This window comes from Choloepus didactylus, chromosome 18 (assembly GCF_015220235.1).
Source record: "Choloepus didactylus isolate mChoDid1 chromosome 18, mChoDid1.pri, whole genome shotgun sequence".
NCBI lineage: Eukaryota > Metazoa > Chordata > Mammalia > Pilosa > Megalonychidae > Choloepus > Choloepus didactylus.
Window position 1 is genome coordinate 21,543,280 of NC_051324.1, and position 19,451 is coordinate 21,562,730.

At 36.7% G+C, this 19,451-nt stretch overlaps 1 protein-coding gene across 1 annotated transcript in view; it reads left to right on the forward strand.

The window, feature by feature from the left end:
• The window catches only part of YWHAE (tyrosine 3-monooxygenase/tryptophan 5-monooxygenase activation protein epsilon), a 50,426-nt gene extending 32,972 nt beyond the window's left edge, over nt 1-17,454 (forward strand). The window contains exons 2-6 of the mRNA XM_037808223.1: nt 6,951-7,150; nt 8,321-8,427; nt 9,103-9,309; nt 11,848-11,984; nt 16,405-17,454. Coding sequence (XP_037664151.1) covers nt 6,951-7,150; nt 8,321-8,427; nt 9,103-9,309; nt 11,848-11,984; nt 16,405-16,457 — 704 coding nt within the window. The 3' untranslated portion in view covers nt 16,458-17,454. The remainder of the gene's footprint in view (nt 1-6,950; nt 7,151-8,320; nt 8,428-9,102; nt 9,310-11,847; nt 11,985-16,404) is intronic.
• Nucleotides 17,455-19,451: the final 1,997 nt, after the last annotated feature.

Here is a 19,451-nt window from a genome sequence, read left to right on the forward strand (position 1 = left end):
TTGTTCCCATTTTTTCTACTCTTCTGTCCATACACTGGACAAAGGAAGTGCGAGCCACCAGGTCTTCACAGTCTCATAGTCACACCCTGTAAGCCATATAGTTATATGATTGTCGTAACGAATCAAGTATAATGGATTGCAGTTCAACAGTTTCAGGTTATTTCCTTCTAGCTATTCTAGTACACTAAAAACTAAAAAGGGTATCTATATAATGCATAAGAATAATCTCCACAGTGACCTCTCTACTCCATTTGAAATCTCTCAGCCATTGAAACTTTATTTTGTTTCATTTCTCTTCCCCCTTTTGGTCAGGAAGGCTTTCTCAGTTCCACAATGCAGGGTCCAGGCTCATCACTGGGAGTCATATCCCATGTTGCCAGGGAGATTTATACCACTGTGAGTCATGTTCCACGTAGAGAGGAGGGCAGTGAGTTTACCTGCCGAGGCCACATCTGAGCAGCAAAAGAGGTTCCTGCGGGTGACTCTTAGACACCATTGTAAGTAGGCTTAGCCTCTCCTTTGCAGTTAACAAGCTTTATAAGGCAAGCTCCAAGATTGAGGACTTGGCCCACTACAGTGGTATTCCCCCAATGCTTGCGAAAATATCAGGAATTCCCCTGATGGGGAAGTTTAATGTTTCCACATTTCCCCCCAGGCCCTCAAGAGGGCGTTGCAAATACTTTTTATTCTCTGCCCAAATTACTCTGAGATGTATTGGGGTTTCACGCTACCCTGTACAAACCAACCAGCTCTTGCCCCCTATTCAAGGTTCCGTGTAATTATGGTGTTTGAATAAAGACAGATTTTGCACCAAATGAACATCTCTTCCTTTGGTCTCACACAGAAGTTCAACTCTGGTTCTGAGTGTCAAATATCACACAGATACCCAAAGTTCCAGGGACCGACAGGTTATGCACAGATTGCTCAGCATCTCAGAATTTAGAGATAACATTACAACTCATGAATAGATGTGACTGCTGTAAGAGCTTACAATCTAGGAATCTTTACCATAAGTATTCCCCTGATTACCTATGCTCTCAGATTCAATTCTCAGAGTTTGCACATTATAGTTAGTCCATATTAATGAGGTGTTGTAATGTTTGTCTTTTTGATTCTGGGTTATTTCACTCAGCGTACTGTCCTCAAAGGTCATTTACCTAGGTATATATTTCACAACTTCATTTCTTCTTGCCACCACTGGGTGTGTCATTGCATGTATACACCACGGTTCACCATTCCGATCGTCAGTCAGTGTATCCTTAGGCCACCTCCACCCATTGCAAATCATGAGAATATGGCTGTCATAAACACCAGTGCGCAATGTCCTCTCATGTGCCTGCTCTCGGTTATTCCAAGTATGTACCCTGTAGCAAGGTTGCAGGACCATATGACAGTCCCATAGTTAGCTTCCTGTGGAACCACCACACTGCCTTCCAGCTGGGCTGTGCCATTCTACTTTCCTACCAACAGGGAATGGGTACATCCCTCCACATTTTCTCCAGCACTTGTATCCCTCTATTTTTTTTTTAGCAGTTTTATTCACACACCATAAAATCCACCATAAGGAAACAATCAGTGATTCCCAGTATAATCACATAATTTTTCATTCACCACTATAATCTATATGAGGACATTTCCATCTCTTCCCCAAAGAAGGAAAAGGAGGGAAAAAAATGAAGAATAAAATTACAAAAGATAGAAGAAAAATAAAAATAAAATACAATGAAAAGGTCAGACAACATCACTACCACCAAGAATCCCATATCGCTCCCGTATATACCCCTCCTACAAACATTTAGCTTTGGTATATTGCCTTTGTTAAATTAATGGACACATCTTTCATTGTTACCATTAATATAGACTCTAGTTTGCAGTGATTGTATTTTTTTACCCTATACCTTCTGTGCTGGTTTTGGATGTATTTTGTTCCCCAAAACGCCATTATCTTTGATGCAGTCTTGTGTGGGCAGGAAACATTGGTGTTGACTGAGTTGGAGACTTTTGATTGGATGTTTCCAAAGAGATGTGATCACTCAGCTGTGAGTGAGATCTTTCATTGGATAATTTCCATGGAGGTGTGGCCCTGCCCATTCATCATAGGCCTTGATTAGTTTACTGGAGCACTGTAGAAGCTCAGACATTAAGAGTGAGCTTGCTATAGCCAAGAGGGGCACTTTGAAGAATGCACAGAAGCTGAGAGTAGCTACAGCTGAGAGACACATTTTGAAGACAGCTGTTGAAGGCAGACTCTTGCCCAGGAGAAGCTAAGAGAGGACAAACACCCCAAGAGCAACTAAGAGTGACATTTTTGAGGAACTGCAGCGTAGAGAGAAATGTCCTGGGAGAAAGCTGTTTTGAAACCAGAACTCCCGAGCAGAAGCCAGCCACATGCGACTTTCTGGACACCATTGGCCATCCTCCAGTGAAGGTACCCGATTGTTGATGCATTACGTTGGACACTTATGGCCTTAAGACTGTAACTGTGTAACCAAATAAACTCCCTTTTATGAAAGCCTTTCATTTCTGCTGTTTTGCATTCCGGCAGCAGTAGCAAACTAGGATACCTTCCAGTTTTCAACACCTTGCAATGTTGATATTCATTTGTTCTACCTCATTTAAAAACATTCTTACATTTGTACATTTAATCACCATGATTGATCACATTCTGGGTTTTGTTAAGTTGTACAGTCCCAGTCTTTTTCTTCTATCTTTTCTTCTGATGTCATACGTGCCCCTAACCTTCCTCTTTCAACCGTACTCACACTCATCTTTGTTCAGAGTACTTACTGTATTGTGCTACTGTCACACTATTGTGCTATTCATTTCTGGATCTGCACATCAATCCTGTTGAACATTCTGTACTCCTTCAGCATCAAATGCCTGATCTCGATCCTCTATCTCCTGGTAATTTGTATTCTCAGTTCTCAAATTTCACTCATCATTGTTAGTCCATATTAGTGAGACCATACAGTATCCATCCTTTTGTTTCTGGCTAATTTCACCTAACATAATGTTTCCTGTCTACCATTTTGTCTTTTGGATTTCATGTGTCGATCTTTAGCTTTTCCAAAGCTCTCTCTCTCGTCTTTTCCTGTCTGCCTGTAGTACTCCTTTTAGTATTTTTCCAAAGCTCTCTCTCTTGTCTTTTCCTATCTGCCTGTAGTACTCCGTTTAGTATTTCTTATAGAGCAGGTATCTTGTTCACAAACTCGCTCGGTATCTGTTTGTCTGAAAATATTTTAAACTCTCCCTCATTTTTGAAGGACAGTTTTGCTAGATACAGAATTCTTGGTTGGCAGTTTTTCTGTTTCAATATCTTAAATATTCCATTGCCTTCTCACCTCCATGGTTTCTACTGAGAAATCTGCATATACTCTTATGGAGCTTCCTTTTTATGTGATGGATTGCTTTTCTCTTGTGGCTTTCGGAATTCTCTCTTTCTCTTTGAAATTTGATGATCTGATTATTAAATGTTTTGGAGTCAGTCTTCTTGGATCTGTTCTGTTTGGGGTACACTGCGCTTCTTGGATCTGTAATTTTATGTCTTTCATAACAGATGGGAAATTTTCAGTGATTATTTCCTCCATTATTCTTTCTGCCCCTTTTCCCTTCCCTCCTTTGGGGACACCCACAACACATATATTCATACGCTTCGTGTTGTCATTCACTTACCTTAGACTCAGCTCATATTTTTCCATTCTTTTCCCTATCTGTTCTTTTGTGCGTATGTTTTCAGAGGTACTGGTCTCCAGTTCATGAATCCTTTCTTCTTCCTCTTCAAATCTGCTGTTGTATGTTCCCATTGTATTTTTCATCTATTACGCCTTTCATTCCCATAAGTTCTGCCAGTTGTTTTTTCAAATTTTCGAGTTCTTTCGTATGTTTGCCCAATGTCTTCTTTATATCCTTCATCTCTTGCTGTATCTTCCCTCAGGTCGTTGATTTGATTTTTGAATTGATTTAGATTTGTTTGATTAATAATCAGATGTTTCAATTCCTGTATCTCAGTTGAAGTGCAAGTTTGTTCCTTTGACTGGGCCATCATACCTTTGCTCTTCCTAGTGTGATCTGTAATTTTCTGTTGTCTAGGCATCTGGTTTCCTGGATTACCCCAATCAGATTTTCCCGGACCAGATGGGCCCAGGTCTCAGGAGGAAGCTATATTCAGTATCATGTTTCCCTGAGGGCATGTGTTAGACTTTCCTGTTAGGCCTCCAGACTCTGCTTTTCTTTTCCTGCCCAGCAGGTGTTGCTTGTCAGCCTGCAGCTCCCCACCAGCATAAAGAGGTGCTGTGTATTTAATTCTCAGTAGACCCTGTCCTTGGCTTAAGCCAAGCTTCAACTGATTCTGTCCAGTACCACCCCACCCACCCCCAGGCCCTGGGGTCTGAGTCTCTGAGGGATGACTGCCATATGAACTGGATCCTGCCCCCTCTTTTCTTAGGGGAAGATAAGTCCTTTAGGGAATTGTCTCCTACACTTGAGTTTTTCCTTTGATTCTGATTATCTTAAATCCACCCTTGCTTGGATCAGTGCTGTCAGTTGAAAATGCTTGAGGCTTTCTCTAATGAGCTACTTAGAATGACAGAGGAAAAAAAAAAAAAGAAAAAAGCAAGAAGTCTCCTTTTCAGAGCCAGTCCCAAGCCTTTCAGGTCACCAGGCAAGAACTGGAATTGGTACCTAGTTCTGTGTGCCCCCTTTCTTGGGGCACAGCCCTTTTCCAGGATTCTGAGCTTAGCAGACTCCAAAAGCCTCTGTTTTTATTTATGTATTTTTTTTCCCATCAGCCCTGCCTCTCCTCTGCTGGTATAAACCTCCAGGTTCCTTGCCTGCTTGCTCTGGGTTTATCTGTGCTCGTGGCCAGTATTCAGTAGTCCAGATTTGTTAATTAAAACTGTTATTGGAGCTTGATTGAGCTGCATTCCCTTTCTCCTGGCAGGAACTGCTTCTTTTTCCCACAGCAAAGTTTTACAACTCAGCCTGCTGTGCCGGTGGGGGAGGGGCGCCAGCTGCAGTTCAGGAGTTTAGTTGCAGTTCCGTGCTGTCATCTCAGCCATTCCACCCATTCCTGACTGGTGTATGATGTTGTCCAGTCATGGATGTCCCCCCATCAATTGTTACAGACTATTTTCTGGTTGTTCCTGGCTAGTTACTAGTTGCTCTAAAGGAGTAACTAAATTCCACACCTCCTTATGTTGCCATCTTGCCCTACTTCAGTTTGTTGGTTTTTGAGAATGAACTAGCAGAGTGAGCCTGAAATGATACCCTCTTATTCCTTTGACCCAAATTTAACCTGTTCCATGGCCGTGGTTTTAGAAATTGGACATGTTTCAAATGAATGCTTTCTGAAATGAATTATTAGTCTTACTGCCAATACTGTAATATCTCTTTATGCCTCAGAGTTGCATTTTTAGAATCTGTCAGTTGTTGAATTAGATTGTATACAATATAATGTACCACTTTTGTATGTATAATTCATTGAATTTTGATCCAGTTTTCTGACGACCACAGAACATTTCCATTACTCCCAAAATTTCCTTTGTACTTCAACCCTGTGTCTTAGCAGCCACTGATTTGCTTTCTGTCTTTATGGTTTTGCATTTTCTATAATTTGATATAAATGGAATCATACATATAGTCTTTTGTTCTTGGCTTGTTTCACTTATGTTGTTTCTGAGATTCATCCATGTTTTTGAACTTTATCCATCATGTTGCTTTACTATCAATAGTTCGTTCCTCTTCATTCTTGAGTAGTTAGTATTCCATCATATAAATGCACCGTTATTTGATTTATTTGTTCCTCTTTTTATAGACATTTGGGTTGTTTACAGTTGTTGGTTATTGTGAATTAAGTTGCTATGAACATTCATGTAAAAGTCTGTGGGAAGGTGTTTTTTCATTTCTCTTGGGTAATACCTAGGCCTGGGATTGCCGAGTTGAAAAGTTGCTTGTATACTTAACTGTATAAGAAACTGCCAAATTATTTTTCAAATAGGTTTTACCTTCATATTTCTGTGAACTTCTTGATAGGATAATTTTTGGTACAGATATTTTCCTGGAGGTTACACATTAGGAAGACTGCCCTTAATGTAGCATACCCATTTAAGCAGTGTTTGTCACCTTTTGTGTGGTACCTAGAATGTTTGTTTAAATGCAGATTCTTGAGTCTCATCCCCCAAAGATTCTAAAGCATAGGAGGGCCACAAGGTAATAGGATGTTCGTTTTTTCCTAAAAGCATACTTTTCATTATTATGTTTATATTATTATATTTATCCAGGTATTGATTGAGCTGTTTTTGTTTCTTCCTTTGCATTCCCATGTAGTTACTTAGATTAGAATTTCCCAAGATACATCTGTGCCCCTTTCTTTGCTTGCCACCTAGTGGTAGCAGAAAGGAATCATCGTTTTACCAGTGAATGGATTTATAGGAAGTGGGAGTGTCTGGCCCTTTTAAAGGAGGAATGGATGCACCCAAAGATATGTTTGTGCTTACAGCTAATCAGATGTTCAGTATATATGTTTGCATATGAATGAATTCCCCTTTTCCCCCAGGACTTCAGACTTTTGAGTAAAGAAGTACATTTTGGAGCCTGTAAAATTTTAATCTTTGTCTTAAACTACCACCTCAATTCTTTTTACTGGAAAATGGGTAGGTGTGCATTCTTAGTTCCCTTATTTAAACATGAGAGCAATGCCTCCAAACCATACTAAATTACACTAGGTACTTTTGAAGTCTTTCTGGTTTAATACAGTTTAGGTTCCCCGAGTTCTTAAATTCTTGGCTCTTAGTTTAGTTTCTTTTACACGTCTTGGGTTTTTTACTCAATAATTTTGATGACTGTGGAGCTATTTTTGTAGAGTTCTTTGGTTTCCATTAGCTTGGCAGAAGAAAAAAGGAAAAGCTGGAGGGATGTGTTTGTGAGGTCTGACTTTGCTTTTTCCCTTATAGAAATGGTGGAATCCATGAAGAAAGTAGCAGGGATGGATGTGGAGTTGACAGTTGAAGAAAGAAACCTACTATCTGTTGCATATAAAAATGTGATTGGAGCCAGAAGAGCCTCCTGGAGAATAATCAGCAGCATTGAACAGAAAGAAGAAAACAAGGGAGGAGAAGACAAACTAAAAATGATTCGGGAATATCGGCAAATGGTGAGATTGTGTTCTAGAGATCTCCAAAGAAAGATTAGTGTTTCTTAAATATAGGCATTGACTTCTCTGGGTTTTCTGGGTCAGTGTGTAGAGTTTGTTTTGGTACCATTTCTTTTTCCATTGCAAGAATTCATTTTTATATCCAATGTTGTAATTTTTACACATGGGAATTTTATACAGCAAAAGAAGTGATTTTTTTTTTTTTTTTTTAATCTTAATATGTCCTACTTTTTACCTTTTATTTTTGTAACTTCAAAAATTCTGCAAGGAAAAGGAAGCATTTTTCTTTTGAGTGTTATTCCTATTAAGTTACCCATGTCTGGCTATGGTAGAAATCTACCTGAAAAGCTCCAGAGATGGTAGTTGTTTATTCAGAGAAAGAGCTAGTTTTACTTAGGAAAAGGACAAGATTATAGGGGGAGATAGAGTGTGAGAATTATTTACAGTGGAAAGGATGTTCCAGGGGCCATGAGAAGAACTTGGAAGGTTCAGCCGAGTCACCATGAATTAATAGAAAATAGTGAGTAAAGGGTGTGTGTTTTGTGTACATTTTTGGCATTATAAACAGATCATAGAGATGAGTTGGCAGTGTTCACCTAGGTCTACAGAGAACTGGCTGTGGATCTCTACCACTAAAGTGATTGACTATTGAGCATAGTAGAGGTTAATAAATAATGTGGGCACTGGGGGAAAGCTGGGTTTGAATTTTTATTCTATTCTTTATGAACCATGGCATGCTCTCTAATTGCCTGAGTTCAAATTATAGCTCTGCCCCTTTAAGTTGGTGACCTTTGAACAAATATTTTAACCTCTCTTTCCCATGTAAATGGTTACCTCACTGAAAAAGTTAATTCCTGTGAATGTCCAAATATTCAGTCAGTGTTACCTATTGGTGTAATTCTGTAGCTGAACTATGAGTTGTTTTTTAAATTCATTTTTTAAAATTCATTTTTTAAATAGCACTTGTTCAATTAAACAGCATGCAGAAAGGAAAAGACATTTTCCATAACCTGAAGCTGCCCTTCTCTGCTTTTCTATCAAGAGGAGAAGGGGATTTGTGAGGGATGTGTATTCTGCTTAATCCTGGGCTCTTTTCCTCAAAACCAGAGGGTGGAGTATGTGATAATTCATAGGATTTCTTAGGCTTAAACAGTCTGTTTAATTTTTCAGGTTGAGACTGAACTAAAGTTAATCTGTTGTGACATTCTGGATGTACTGGACAAACATCTCATTCCAGCAGCTAACACTGGCGAGTCCAAGGTTTTCTATTATAAAATGTAGGTTCCATACAAGGGAAAATGTAAGATTAAAAGTTGGCCTTTTTAGAATCATGACTTTTCCCATGTAGTTTTTAAACTTTTATTTAAGTTGTTTAATGTTGGAAGGATAGTTACATGGGAGGATTGATTAATTTGAGTTAATTTTTGAGTGCTCATTTTTGAATTCCCTGCTGATGAAGAATTAATAGAATTGTTATGTTTAACATGATCAGACTATTGTTATAAAAATTATGCTAAATTTTGCTTTACCTGATTATATTCTTTTGTTTTTGTGGATTCTCTACACTTCCACCCCCACCCCAGTCTACAGTCATGCATTTCATTGTTTAGTCTTAATATTTTATATACGAATTTTATTTTATGATTAACAAATTGTTGTGCCATTCTCTGGAACTAGTTACTTACGTCATGATAATTCAGTTGCTTTTTAAACTTTTCAGTTACTTTCTTGGGCATTTTGCCTTATATTCAGAAATATGACATCTCTAAGAAGAAAAAAATAGATGAGTCCATCTGCCCTGAAAGAAACTTATAAAGTTATTGACTATACTTTGTCACATTTTAACTTTATATACTAGAGATCAATTTTTTTAGCAGTTTATTTTCCTTTGAAAGGTATTATGCCTAATTCTATTGTTATTTCGTTTTGTTTTTGTTTGTCTTTTCTTTTAGGAAAGGAGATTACCACAGGTATCTGGCTGAATTTGCCACAGGAAATGACAGGAAGGAGGCTGCAGAGAACAGCCTAGTGGCTTATAAAGCTGCTAGTGATATTGCAATGACAGAACTTCCACCAACGCATCCCATTCGCTTAGGTCTTGCTCTCAATTTTTCTGTATTCTACTATGAAATTCTTAATTCCCCTGACCGTGCCTGCAGGTAAGTTATGGAAGAGAACAAAAGCGCTCACTGAGAAAGTGAAAAAGGTTATAAAGGGTTCATAGGTATCGAGTGTTAACTTGCTCATTTTAACCTGAGGATACCAGGTTGATCTCTGGGACTGACTTTATAGGTGTGGCCATGTAATAAAGAGTTTCTTTTGGTTCTTTAATGAAACCGCTGTAGATGGTATAAAGAAACCTACCTCAGCCCAATTGCATAGCAAGGATAATTACATTGATTCTTGGGAAGATTATTTGAGTTTATTTTTTCTGTAGTAGATTGGAAAGAAATTTACACAAGGGAGATGGGGGAATTAGAATTATTTTAATTTTTTTTATCTTCATTTTATTGAGATATATTCACATACCACGCAGTCATAACAAAACAAATCGTACATTCGATTGTTCACAGTACCATTACATAGTTGTACATTCATCACCTAAATCAATCCCTGACACCTTTATTAGCACACACACAAAAATAACAAGAATAATAATTAAAGTGAAAAAGAGCAATTGAAGTAAAAAGGAACACTGGGTACCTTTGTCTGTTTGTTTGTTTGTTTCCTTCCCCTATTTTTCTACTCATCCATCCATAAACTAGACAAAGTGGAGTGTGGTCGTTATGGCTTTCCCAGTCCCATTGTCACCCCTCATAAGCTACATTTTTATACAGTTGTCTTTGAGATTCATGGGTTCTGGGTTGTAGTTTGATAGTTTCAGGTATCCACTACCAGCTACCCCGAAAGTATGCCTTGTAGGCATGCTTTCAATAGTTTAATACTCCTAGTGAGCATACCATTTGTTTTCTGTTTTAATATGTCAAATAATTTTCTATTTCATTGAAACATGTAAAAACTGTTTTAGATGGTTTGCAGTTCTTGAAGCTATAGATTCAAATTTAAGGAATATTTCTATGTATTTAGCTTTTTACTTTCGTTGAATTGTGTCCTTTCCATTCTGTTCCTAATTGCAAGGGCTTTTTGACTACATATTGTAAGAAATTTTATTTTTCTATTTTATAGCTTAACAGTAAATATTGCATTGGCAAAACCTTTTAAAAATGAAAGTGTTTTAAAGATTGTGGAAGGGGGTTAACTATAATCTGTAAATTCCATGTTCTTGATTAAGTAGGAATCGGGTATTTCATGAAAGAAGAAATTTTCCTGATGGAAAATTGATTCATTTGACTGCAGACCACCTTTAATTCATCTAAAAACATTCTAAATGGCCAGTGAATCTTTCCAAACAGATGAAGGTCTTCACTGAACAAGGCAATACTACTGTTAAGTTGGTAGTATTGATTGAATCTTTTTTCTTCCTTCCCCACTCCTGCATATAGGTTCAACCCCATGTTCCCCATGCTCATGTTCTTGCTTTCAAATTGGACTTCCCCATTAGTTGCTCCCCCTTTCGGATCCTTGAAGTACTTTCTCCAGAATAGTGCTTCATTCTGCTTTTGTAATAGTTACTTACATGTCAGCCCTCCATCTCTAGATATTTGAAGTACATTGTGGACTCAGATCGTTTTTCTCCTTTTGACTGTTTCCTCCAACATTGTCCAGCATTATTCTGTGTACATAGAATACTTCAATAGAATGTGAATTTTGTTTCTTTCAAATTGTAGTGAATGGCTTGTATGATCATATTTCCCTAGGTTTCTGTATGACCTTTTTTTGCTTCCCTGCCTCCATTAATATTAAATTCTGTTGAATTAAAATCTGAGCTATTGTCCAAAAGCTTCCCTTTTTCCATTAAAACTTGATTAAATAAGTGAGCTCTTTGGTAAAACTTGGAAATACCTTTTGTGTGTATATTTTGGTGGTGATTTAGGATGGAATTTGGTCTGTGATAGGGCTTATGAGAAGAGTAAGAAGTGGTGCTCCAAATACATTTTTATTCCAAATTATTTTTCATCAGTTTTGTCTGCTTTTACTTTATATCATTTCTTTTTTAATGTAGTTTTATTGAGATATAATCACATAACATACAGTCATTCAAAGTATACAGTTGTTCACAGTATCTTCTTATAGTTGTGCTTTCATCACACTATCAAACTTTGAACATTTTCATTAGTCCAAAAAATAAAATAAAAATAAAAAAGGAACATCCAAAGCATCCCATTCCCCTCCTCTGCCATTGTTCATTTGCTTTTTTTAATAGTTTAATTGTGATATATTCATACAGCCTATACTCCTCCATAGTACAATCATTTATTCACAGTACCATCATACGTTGTATGTTCATCACCAGAATCAATTTTTGAAGCTTTTCCTTACTCCAAAATAAAAATAAAAGCAAAAAAGAACCCCTCTTTCCCCTCTATCCCACTCTGTTCTTTATCTAATTTTTGTCCCCATTTGTCCACTCTCCTGTCCATACACCGGTGTATCATTTCTTAAACCATTTACTCATATGTCACTAATCAAAATGTGGGATAATTGAAGAAAAGATTGATGTCTAATAATTGAAGTCTAAATCTGTTTGAGGACTTGTTTAGTTTAGTTTTATAACACATCTATTTAAATACTTGTAGGTTGGCAAAAGCAGCTTTTGATGATGCAATTGCAGAACTGGATACCCTGAGTGAAGAAAGCTATAAGGACTCTACACTTATCATGCAGTTGTTACGTGATAATCTGACACTATGGACTTCAGACATGCAGGGTGATGGTAAGCAAATTTTCTGAAGTTAAATGTATCTGTTTTCAAAGTTGTTGGGTCTTTTTACTCTACATCATGTTAGAATTTAGAATTCAAGCTTATCCTCCAAAAGGCATTTTTAATTAATGTCTTTACAGGAAATGGTACCACAGAACAGTCTTCCGTTTTGGGCTGTAAGATGATAAAGGAAATGACTTACTTGGAAAAATATTTTAAAGCTTTGCCTCTAGTTAATAATGTTTTGTTAAATTGATTTACCTTTTCCACTGTGTTTTGAAGTTCGGAGACAAGAAGGCTGGAGTGGAAGCAACTCATTTTCCTCAGGTTCAATTTTAGGTGATGGGGATTAATTTTGTATTTGAATGTTATGATTGCTGTTTTGTCTAAGTGATATGGTATCCTCACGTTAAAGTGAGAGCGTTAACACTTGATACCTATGAAGCATTTTCTCTTGTGTAGAAATCTATCTAAAAAGGAGCTTGATTCCCTCTGGATTCTGTAGACCAAATGGAATGTCCTGTCCTTTAGGTCCTTATTTAAGAGTTCAGGAGCAGACTCTATTTTTGCGATGTTTTCTGTTGCTGAACAGTTACTAGAGTATTTCATAAAAATGTCTTGTGGATTTTTTGTTTGTTTGTTTTTGGTTAATATTTAAATGTAAAAGCTCAGATTTGTCACCATCTGTTAATTTTTAAAGATTTTTATTTTGCCTGTCTTCAAAGCATCATTTTTGTCCTCTATGGAACAGAGAGGAGGACAAAACTAGTGTGAGATGACCATTTTGAGATAGTTTCACAGTTGTCGAGGTGGAGTGGAGCAGATGAAACAAAAAGTTTGTTGTCAATTTTAGCTGCTGTTCCTAAAAGAGAGTTGTTTACCCAAACTGAAGCATGTATTGCATTTCTTGTGACTAACTGTAGTCTCTGTTGGTCATACAAACACTATGTACCATTCTTGGAAGCGTTATACTTTTTTAAGGTGCCTCAAAGTTGGTATTGGGGCATGTATATTCTCGAAGGGTAGTAGAGTCAGGTATTTGACTTCTCTTGGTTATGGTACAAAGTGAAAATTAGGCAACTTACTTTCTAACCTATCTCTATGAGTTAGGTTTTTTACTAGATCAGGATTGGCATGAGTTGTACACTTTTCCGACAAAGCCAGATGGAGCCACAAAAAAAATACTTTTCATTACAGTGCTTCAAGCAACCACTACAGTCTATGAAAACAAACCCAATTTGCCATCTCTGAACTAATGCCTTAAGGTTCCTTCCAGCTCTAAAGTACTTTTGTATTCTAACAATAACTACTAAGAAGAATGGCCAAACAGCTGTGGACTCTACACAGTCACCCCCATCTCAGAGAAGACTAATCTCTCTCTGCCTGTTTGAGGGGATTAAAGAAAAGCATGTGGAGAGTTTGGTAAGCTGTATGACTTAAGATGTACCCCTTGAATCTCTGAGGACTTTTTTTAAGGGTGCAAACAAAAATAAGGTGACCTGAGGTGAAATGCTATTTGATGCTAGCTCTTATAACCAAGTTGTTGGATTACAATATTAAATAGAAGTAAAGTTTATACTTTCTAGTGCTGCTCTTGTTCATTATCACAAGAATTGGATTAACTGAAGTAGACTTTATGTCACTCCAGTTTTATAGAGAACCAAGCTGCTCTTACTCTTCTTCACCAAGTGTAATTTTTATAAAATGGATTTATTTTAAAATAGGGTAATGTTCTTTTTGGACTACTTTTTTCATAGTTGGGATGATTCTTCATCTAGAGGTTTTTTACATTTTATCAAAAATTTCTCTTTAATCCTGTAATACTTTTTTCTTAATCTAGTGAATTTCAGTTTCTTCAACTTAATGTGGTTGAAATCGATGAGTTTTCACTTACGAGTTTTATCTTAAAATATTAGTAATTATGAAACATAGTTTACATCAGGTAGTCTCTTGACATTGTAAGTCAAATTAACAAAATATATGAATTTACAAATGCTTGTACTGGTAGGAAATTATTCGCCAGTTTTGCTAAACGTATTGAATTTACATGTTTTATTAAATAGGTTTGGTGACTTAGAATCAATGCTGAATATAGGAGAATTTCTGTGATGGGATTTGTAGATTTCCAGGTGTTACTTGTTTAAGGATTATTTAGATGGTTTCTCCTATTTTACTTCACTATGAAAAAATAGTTATAAAACTTTTGAATTGAGAGTTTCTGAAGGAGGAAATATATGTGGTTCACAGACTTGTATTTATATACACTTTTATGTCTTTTAACTGCAGAGTGTTATGTCTGTCCGAGTGTGTTGAAACATAATTTTTTAAAGGGATCACCGCTTTTTCTCATCAAGTGTTTTTGGTCCTTTTCTCTGAGCTGTGGTCATAGAATTGTTTTATACACAAGTCCATAGAGAGGAAATGTGTTTTTTCTCTCTTCCCATTTTGCCACCCACACTTAAATCTAGAAACAATGGACAAAAGCATACATATCCAAGGAAAACCTGTTTTTTCCTTCTGTATCTCTTACAGGAGGATATTAATACAACCTCTTAAGGATCAAAGGAAGGATTGGATGGATTATTTCTTAGACTGAAGTTTATAAAAGTATAAAAACCTCAAAATTTGACTCTCTAAATCATTGATCTTTTCCTTTGTCCTTCTCTCTCGTTTTATTTTTCTTGTATTGTTGCTTTCATATGATTGTTCTCCCTCCCTTTCTCCTTGCAATATAGATTCCTAAAGGAAAATCCAACTCTTCCTTTCCTAAAAACTACTTTGTAAGTCATTATCATGGCACAGTGAATTATGCTTTCAGTTTCGGTTTTTCACTAATCATGCCTGCCTGTCATCATTTTGTTGCTTATAAAACTGCCTGTTCTGAATTCCAGGCTGCTAAACCTTCTAAGATATTTATGGCCTGCTACCCATGCCTTTTGATTGGGTGTGACTTTTGACAATGATATTTTTATGCCGAAGTTACTTGGAACTTTTGGCAAATTTAATGGTTGCTTGTGAGTGTATTAGAATGTGTTTATATGTTAACCATATTTCAGCAATGTTTTGCTGTTTAGAATGAGAATGAATGCTCCTTTCATGTTTCTTAAGTTCAAAATACATACTGTTCTTTGTGAAACAATTGAGTGGTCCATCAGTTCCTTCCTCAGTAAATGGTTGTTTGTCTTTGCATGTCCTTCTATAATGAGTCACAATTCTTGTGTACCTTAAATAGTTTTTTGGAGCCATATATCAATATCAGATATTTAATCACAGAAGTGTTTTAAACATGACTAAAGTTATTTTTATTTTAACCCATGTTGCAGTGGCAACATATATCATTTATCATGTTGAGATTTTAAACACTGTGGAAAAGCTGTTTTCAGTATAAATACTTTATGCCTGTAGGCAGCCAGTTTTTAGTCCATTTGTCCATCCTAATTAAATAATTTAATAAGCAATATGGATGGATGGATTGTGTGGTTGTTGGGTTAGTTCATTGATAATTTTGTTTTGAAATTCAAATTAGTAACTGCATAGGGATTTTAAGTGGTTTGTTAAAACACAGAATAATGTAATTTTACCTGTTTCATCATCTTTTTAGTGGAAGTCTGCATGCTTCTTTATTATGGCTGACATGTTTAATGCTTATTCATAGGTAGATGATCTTTCAGTGAGAGTAGGCTATCTTTTTATTGCATGTCATAGTGCAGTTGAAACTCCCCAGGCTAATCATCATGTTCAGAGGGGAAAAAAATAGCATGAGCAAAGTGGTCCAAATGCCCTTCTTTAATAACCTCAGTGGTCTGGGTTACTTTGCACATGATGCTGCACTCTGGAGTAAGAAATCTAGTTACAATTTGCTGTGACTGGCCAAGATACAAAATGTAAAGTATCCATTTACAACATCAGAACAGACCCCAAGAAAAACTTCAGAATTCCTTTGGGACATTTTAGTGCTCATTGCACCTTATTAAAGCTTTTCTGAGATTGAGCTTGTGCATAGAATTAGATTTTGCAAAAAAAAAATTATAAAAATACTCTTTGATTTTTAAAGAGGCAAGGTTATTGAGATAGAGTATTTTGACCCAATATATACTTGAAAGCTTGAAAATTATTTTAATAATATGATTACCTTGGTTGTTCACTTAAAGAGCTAATTTAGCATCAAAACATTGACTTTTACTATGCATCAGTTTTTTCGTTCTTATTGTTGAACACGTATTATCAGAGGATCTTGCTCCAGCAGCCGTTCTTGACTTGGACATCTCAGGTGTCAAAGATAGTAGAAGTCTTTTGTCTGTGCCTGTTTAATACAAATTTTAGCAAAAAAAAAGGTGATGGAAGGGGTCTTTATGCTAAGAATGATACTTGTCTCTGTGACCACTACAGCCTTAGTAAGTATGAAGTAATGAACTGTCGTTCTTCTTTACAGGTGAAGAGCAGAATAAAGAAGCGCTGCAGGACGTGGAAGATGAAAATCAGTGAGACATAAAAGCCAACAAGAGAAACCATCTCTGACCACCCCACTCCTCCCCATCCTCACCCCTTGGAAATTCCCAGTTGTCACTGAGAACCACGAAATCTGACTTTTACATTTGGTCTCAGAATTTAGGTTCCTGCCCCCATTTTTTTTTTTTTTTTTTTTTTTTTGGTTTGGTTTTTTTTTTGTTTTTTGTTTTTTGTTTTTTTTTAATAGTTTTCAAAAGTTCATAAAGGCAAGAGTGAATTTCTGTGGATTTTACTGGTTCCAGCTTTTAGGTTCTTTAAGACACTAACAGGACTGCATAAGGCTTTTTCAGCATTACTGTGTTGTCTACATGCCAGATGTGGCAAGATCACCATTAGAAATGGAAATTACTTTCAAAAGCCATTAGACTTGTAGGCAATGTCACCATCTAAGAGAGAGGTTAATCACTGTAGAGGCGTATGTGGTGGTAACATTTTTTGTCTTTCTAAATGTTTAAATCAAATTTTATACCAGTGTTGAAAATTAATTGGGTGTTAGCTTGATGGTTAAAGGTTGTTTCGGGAATTTATTACAATGGTTTTGCTGTAAAAAATGTTCAAACTCTGCTGAAATGTTGCTGAAAAATATGGTGCTGGTAACAGTTCAACAATCCGTGGCTGCTCATTCTTGCCTACTTTTACTTTCCCTCTGAAGCAGGTTAGCATTGAAGGTGGTATGGAAAAGCCTGCATGCGTGTTCAGTTCTTTGTTTTTTCTCCTTCCCTGTCTCCCTGCCCCTCCCTTGCCCCCTCCTTCGCTCGCTCAACCTCTTTTGTTCAGTATGTGTAACTTGAAGCTAATTTGTACTACTGGATATCTGACTGGAGCCACAGATACAGAATCTGTATTGTTCTTACTGAAACACAGCATGGAATTAACATTAAACTTAAATAAAACAAACCTAAATTAAAAATGCCAAATATTATTGCGCCTCCATCCTTTATACTTCTAAAATAAAATCTCTAGTCCAAACACAGTTGACAGTATTGTTTGCCTGAATGTGAAAAGGTCCCTATTTTTCTTCCACAAATCATTTGTTTTCCAAAGGTGCTTGTATATTTTTGGGGGAACCAAAAAAAGAAACCTGTAACCTGGTTGTGAAGAACACTTGTGCCAAATCAATTGATTGCCTGTTATATCTTCCAAACCAGGTAGCTATAAGTCATTTATTTTAATCACTAAAGTGCAACATGCATATTTAATGCATGGTGTAATTATGGATCATCATCTAGCATGGAATTTTGGATTGTGACAGTCAAATATTCTGAATGTGTCAGAGTAATTCTTAGGCTAAGGTAAAAGCATCTCCGCCCACCCCCCCCACCCCACCCCCCCACACATTGTTTTGTAAAAGGTCAGTGGCAGGAGCAGAGAACAATTCATTCTTAGTAATACATGCACGCAATAAAATACTCAACAGTATAGTAGCAGTTCCCCTTACCAGAATACTCAATGAAAACATTTCTTGTAGAGATACTGTAGACATCACTACATATTTAGTTACTATCTTACAGATAATTGGATGTCAACATGTATAGACCTGTTTTATTCTAATTACTGACCAAGATTGAATTATCCCTGATTTTCCTGTTCTTTTAAACTAGTTTCCACTTGCTGTTGTAAATGATGCTGCAGTGAATATCCTTGTAATGGTCTCTGCTTAAATATTTGCTTGTGTATCTGTACAACACATTTCTAGATTCTCTGTGCAGAAAACATACGTTTTTCAATTGGTAAATACTGTCTGTTTCTGTCTGTGGGAGTTTTTTCACTTTATAACCCCATCAAAATACAATACCAGTTTCTTTACCATGCTTGACTCATTTCTGAATAAGATATTGACATGGAAAGTATCCCCTGGACTTACGTTTTTAGTAGCAGAGACTTAGGAGTTTTGTTCTTTATATTAAAGGAATACCATTTTTCTGTGAACAGTTTTTCCAGCAGATACATACAGTTGGAGATGATTGTGTATAAATTGTACTCTACTATCCATTTGGAGTCCTATCCAAGAGATTTTCAGGTTGACTTGTTCTGTTTCTAGCAGTAAGGTAGCTAGATGCTCACTGCATCTCAATTCAAAACTAAAAGAATTCATAAAATTATTACAGGTTAAAAAGGCTGTTAACACACTAAACACTAATGCAAGGACTTGAAGAGTCCGAGTAAACCCACAGGTAATAATGCTTTTACAGCATATTCTGGCTGACTTGTGGATTTGATCCTTTTGTTTTTCTTTTGTTGTAATGAGGCTGTTACAAAACTTGTCAAAATAGGTTGTGACGTGAAATTATAAGAAATTGATCTTTAGTTGGCAGTATAGACTGTGTTTTTTGTATTCAGTGAATTCGAGATGCTATGAGCATTTTCAAGAGGTCACCTTGTTGAGAAAAAATAACCTGCCCCCCAGAGAAACCGGGGAGAGTTGACTGGTCTTGAGAAAGATCCCTATCTAAGATGGAAAGATAGGCAACCAGGAAAGACTGCAGAAGGCTGTGAGGCCAGTGTTACCCCCACTTCTGGATCTCTGGACTGGAAAGGTGTTTATTTTTCTCAAAGTTTGGGCTGTTGGTTTAGTCATCTTTGAGGTTCAGTTGATTCCATGAGTTACTATACAACCTGAATGCAGTTAATGTGTAAGTAACTGCAGGTTGAATTTGTGTTTTAGTTACAAGTCTTAAAGTACATTGCCTTGAAAAAAAGTTTTAAATACAAAGAACCTACCTAGATTTCTATTAAGAGTAGCAATAAACAGGGCTTTCTGGGTGGCCAGAAGAGCAAATCTCCTTTGCTTCTAAAATGATGACAAGGAACTCTAAGTTAGATCATTGTAAGGGGAAATGGATGGAATAAATGTCAGCATTAAACCTGGCTCTTGTACCAGACAAATGCTGCTTGAGATATTATGAACAAGATCCCACATTATCTGTTGATCACAGAACAGGAGAGGAGAGGGAGCATGCTGAAAAATTG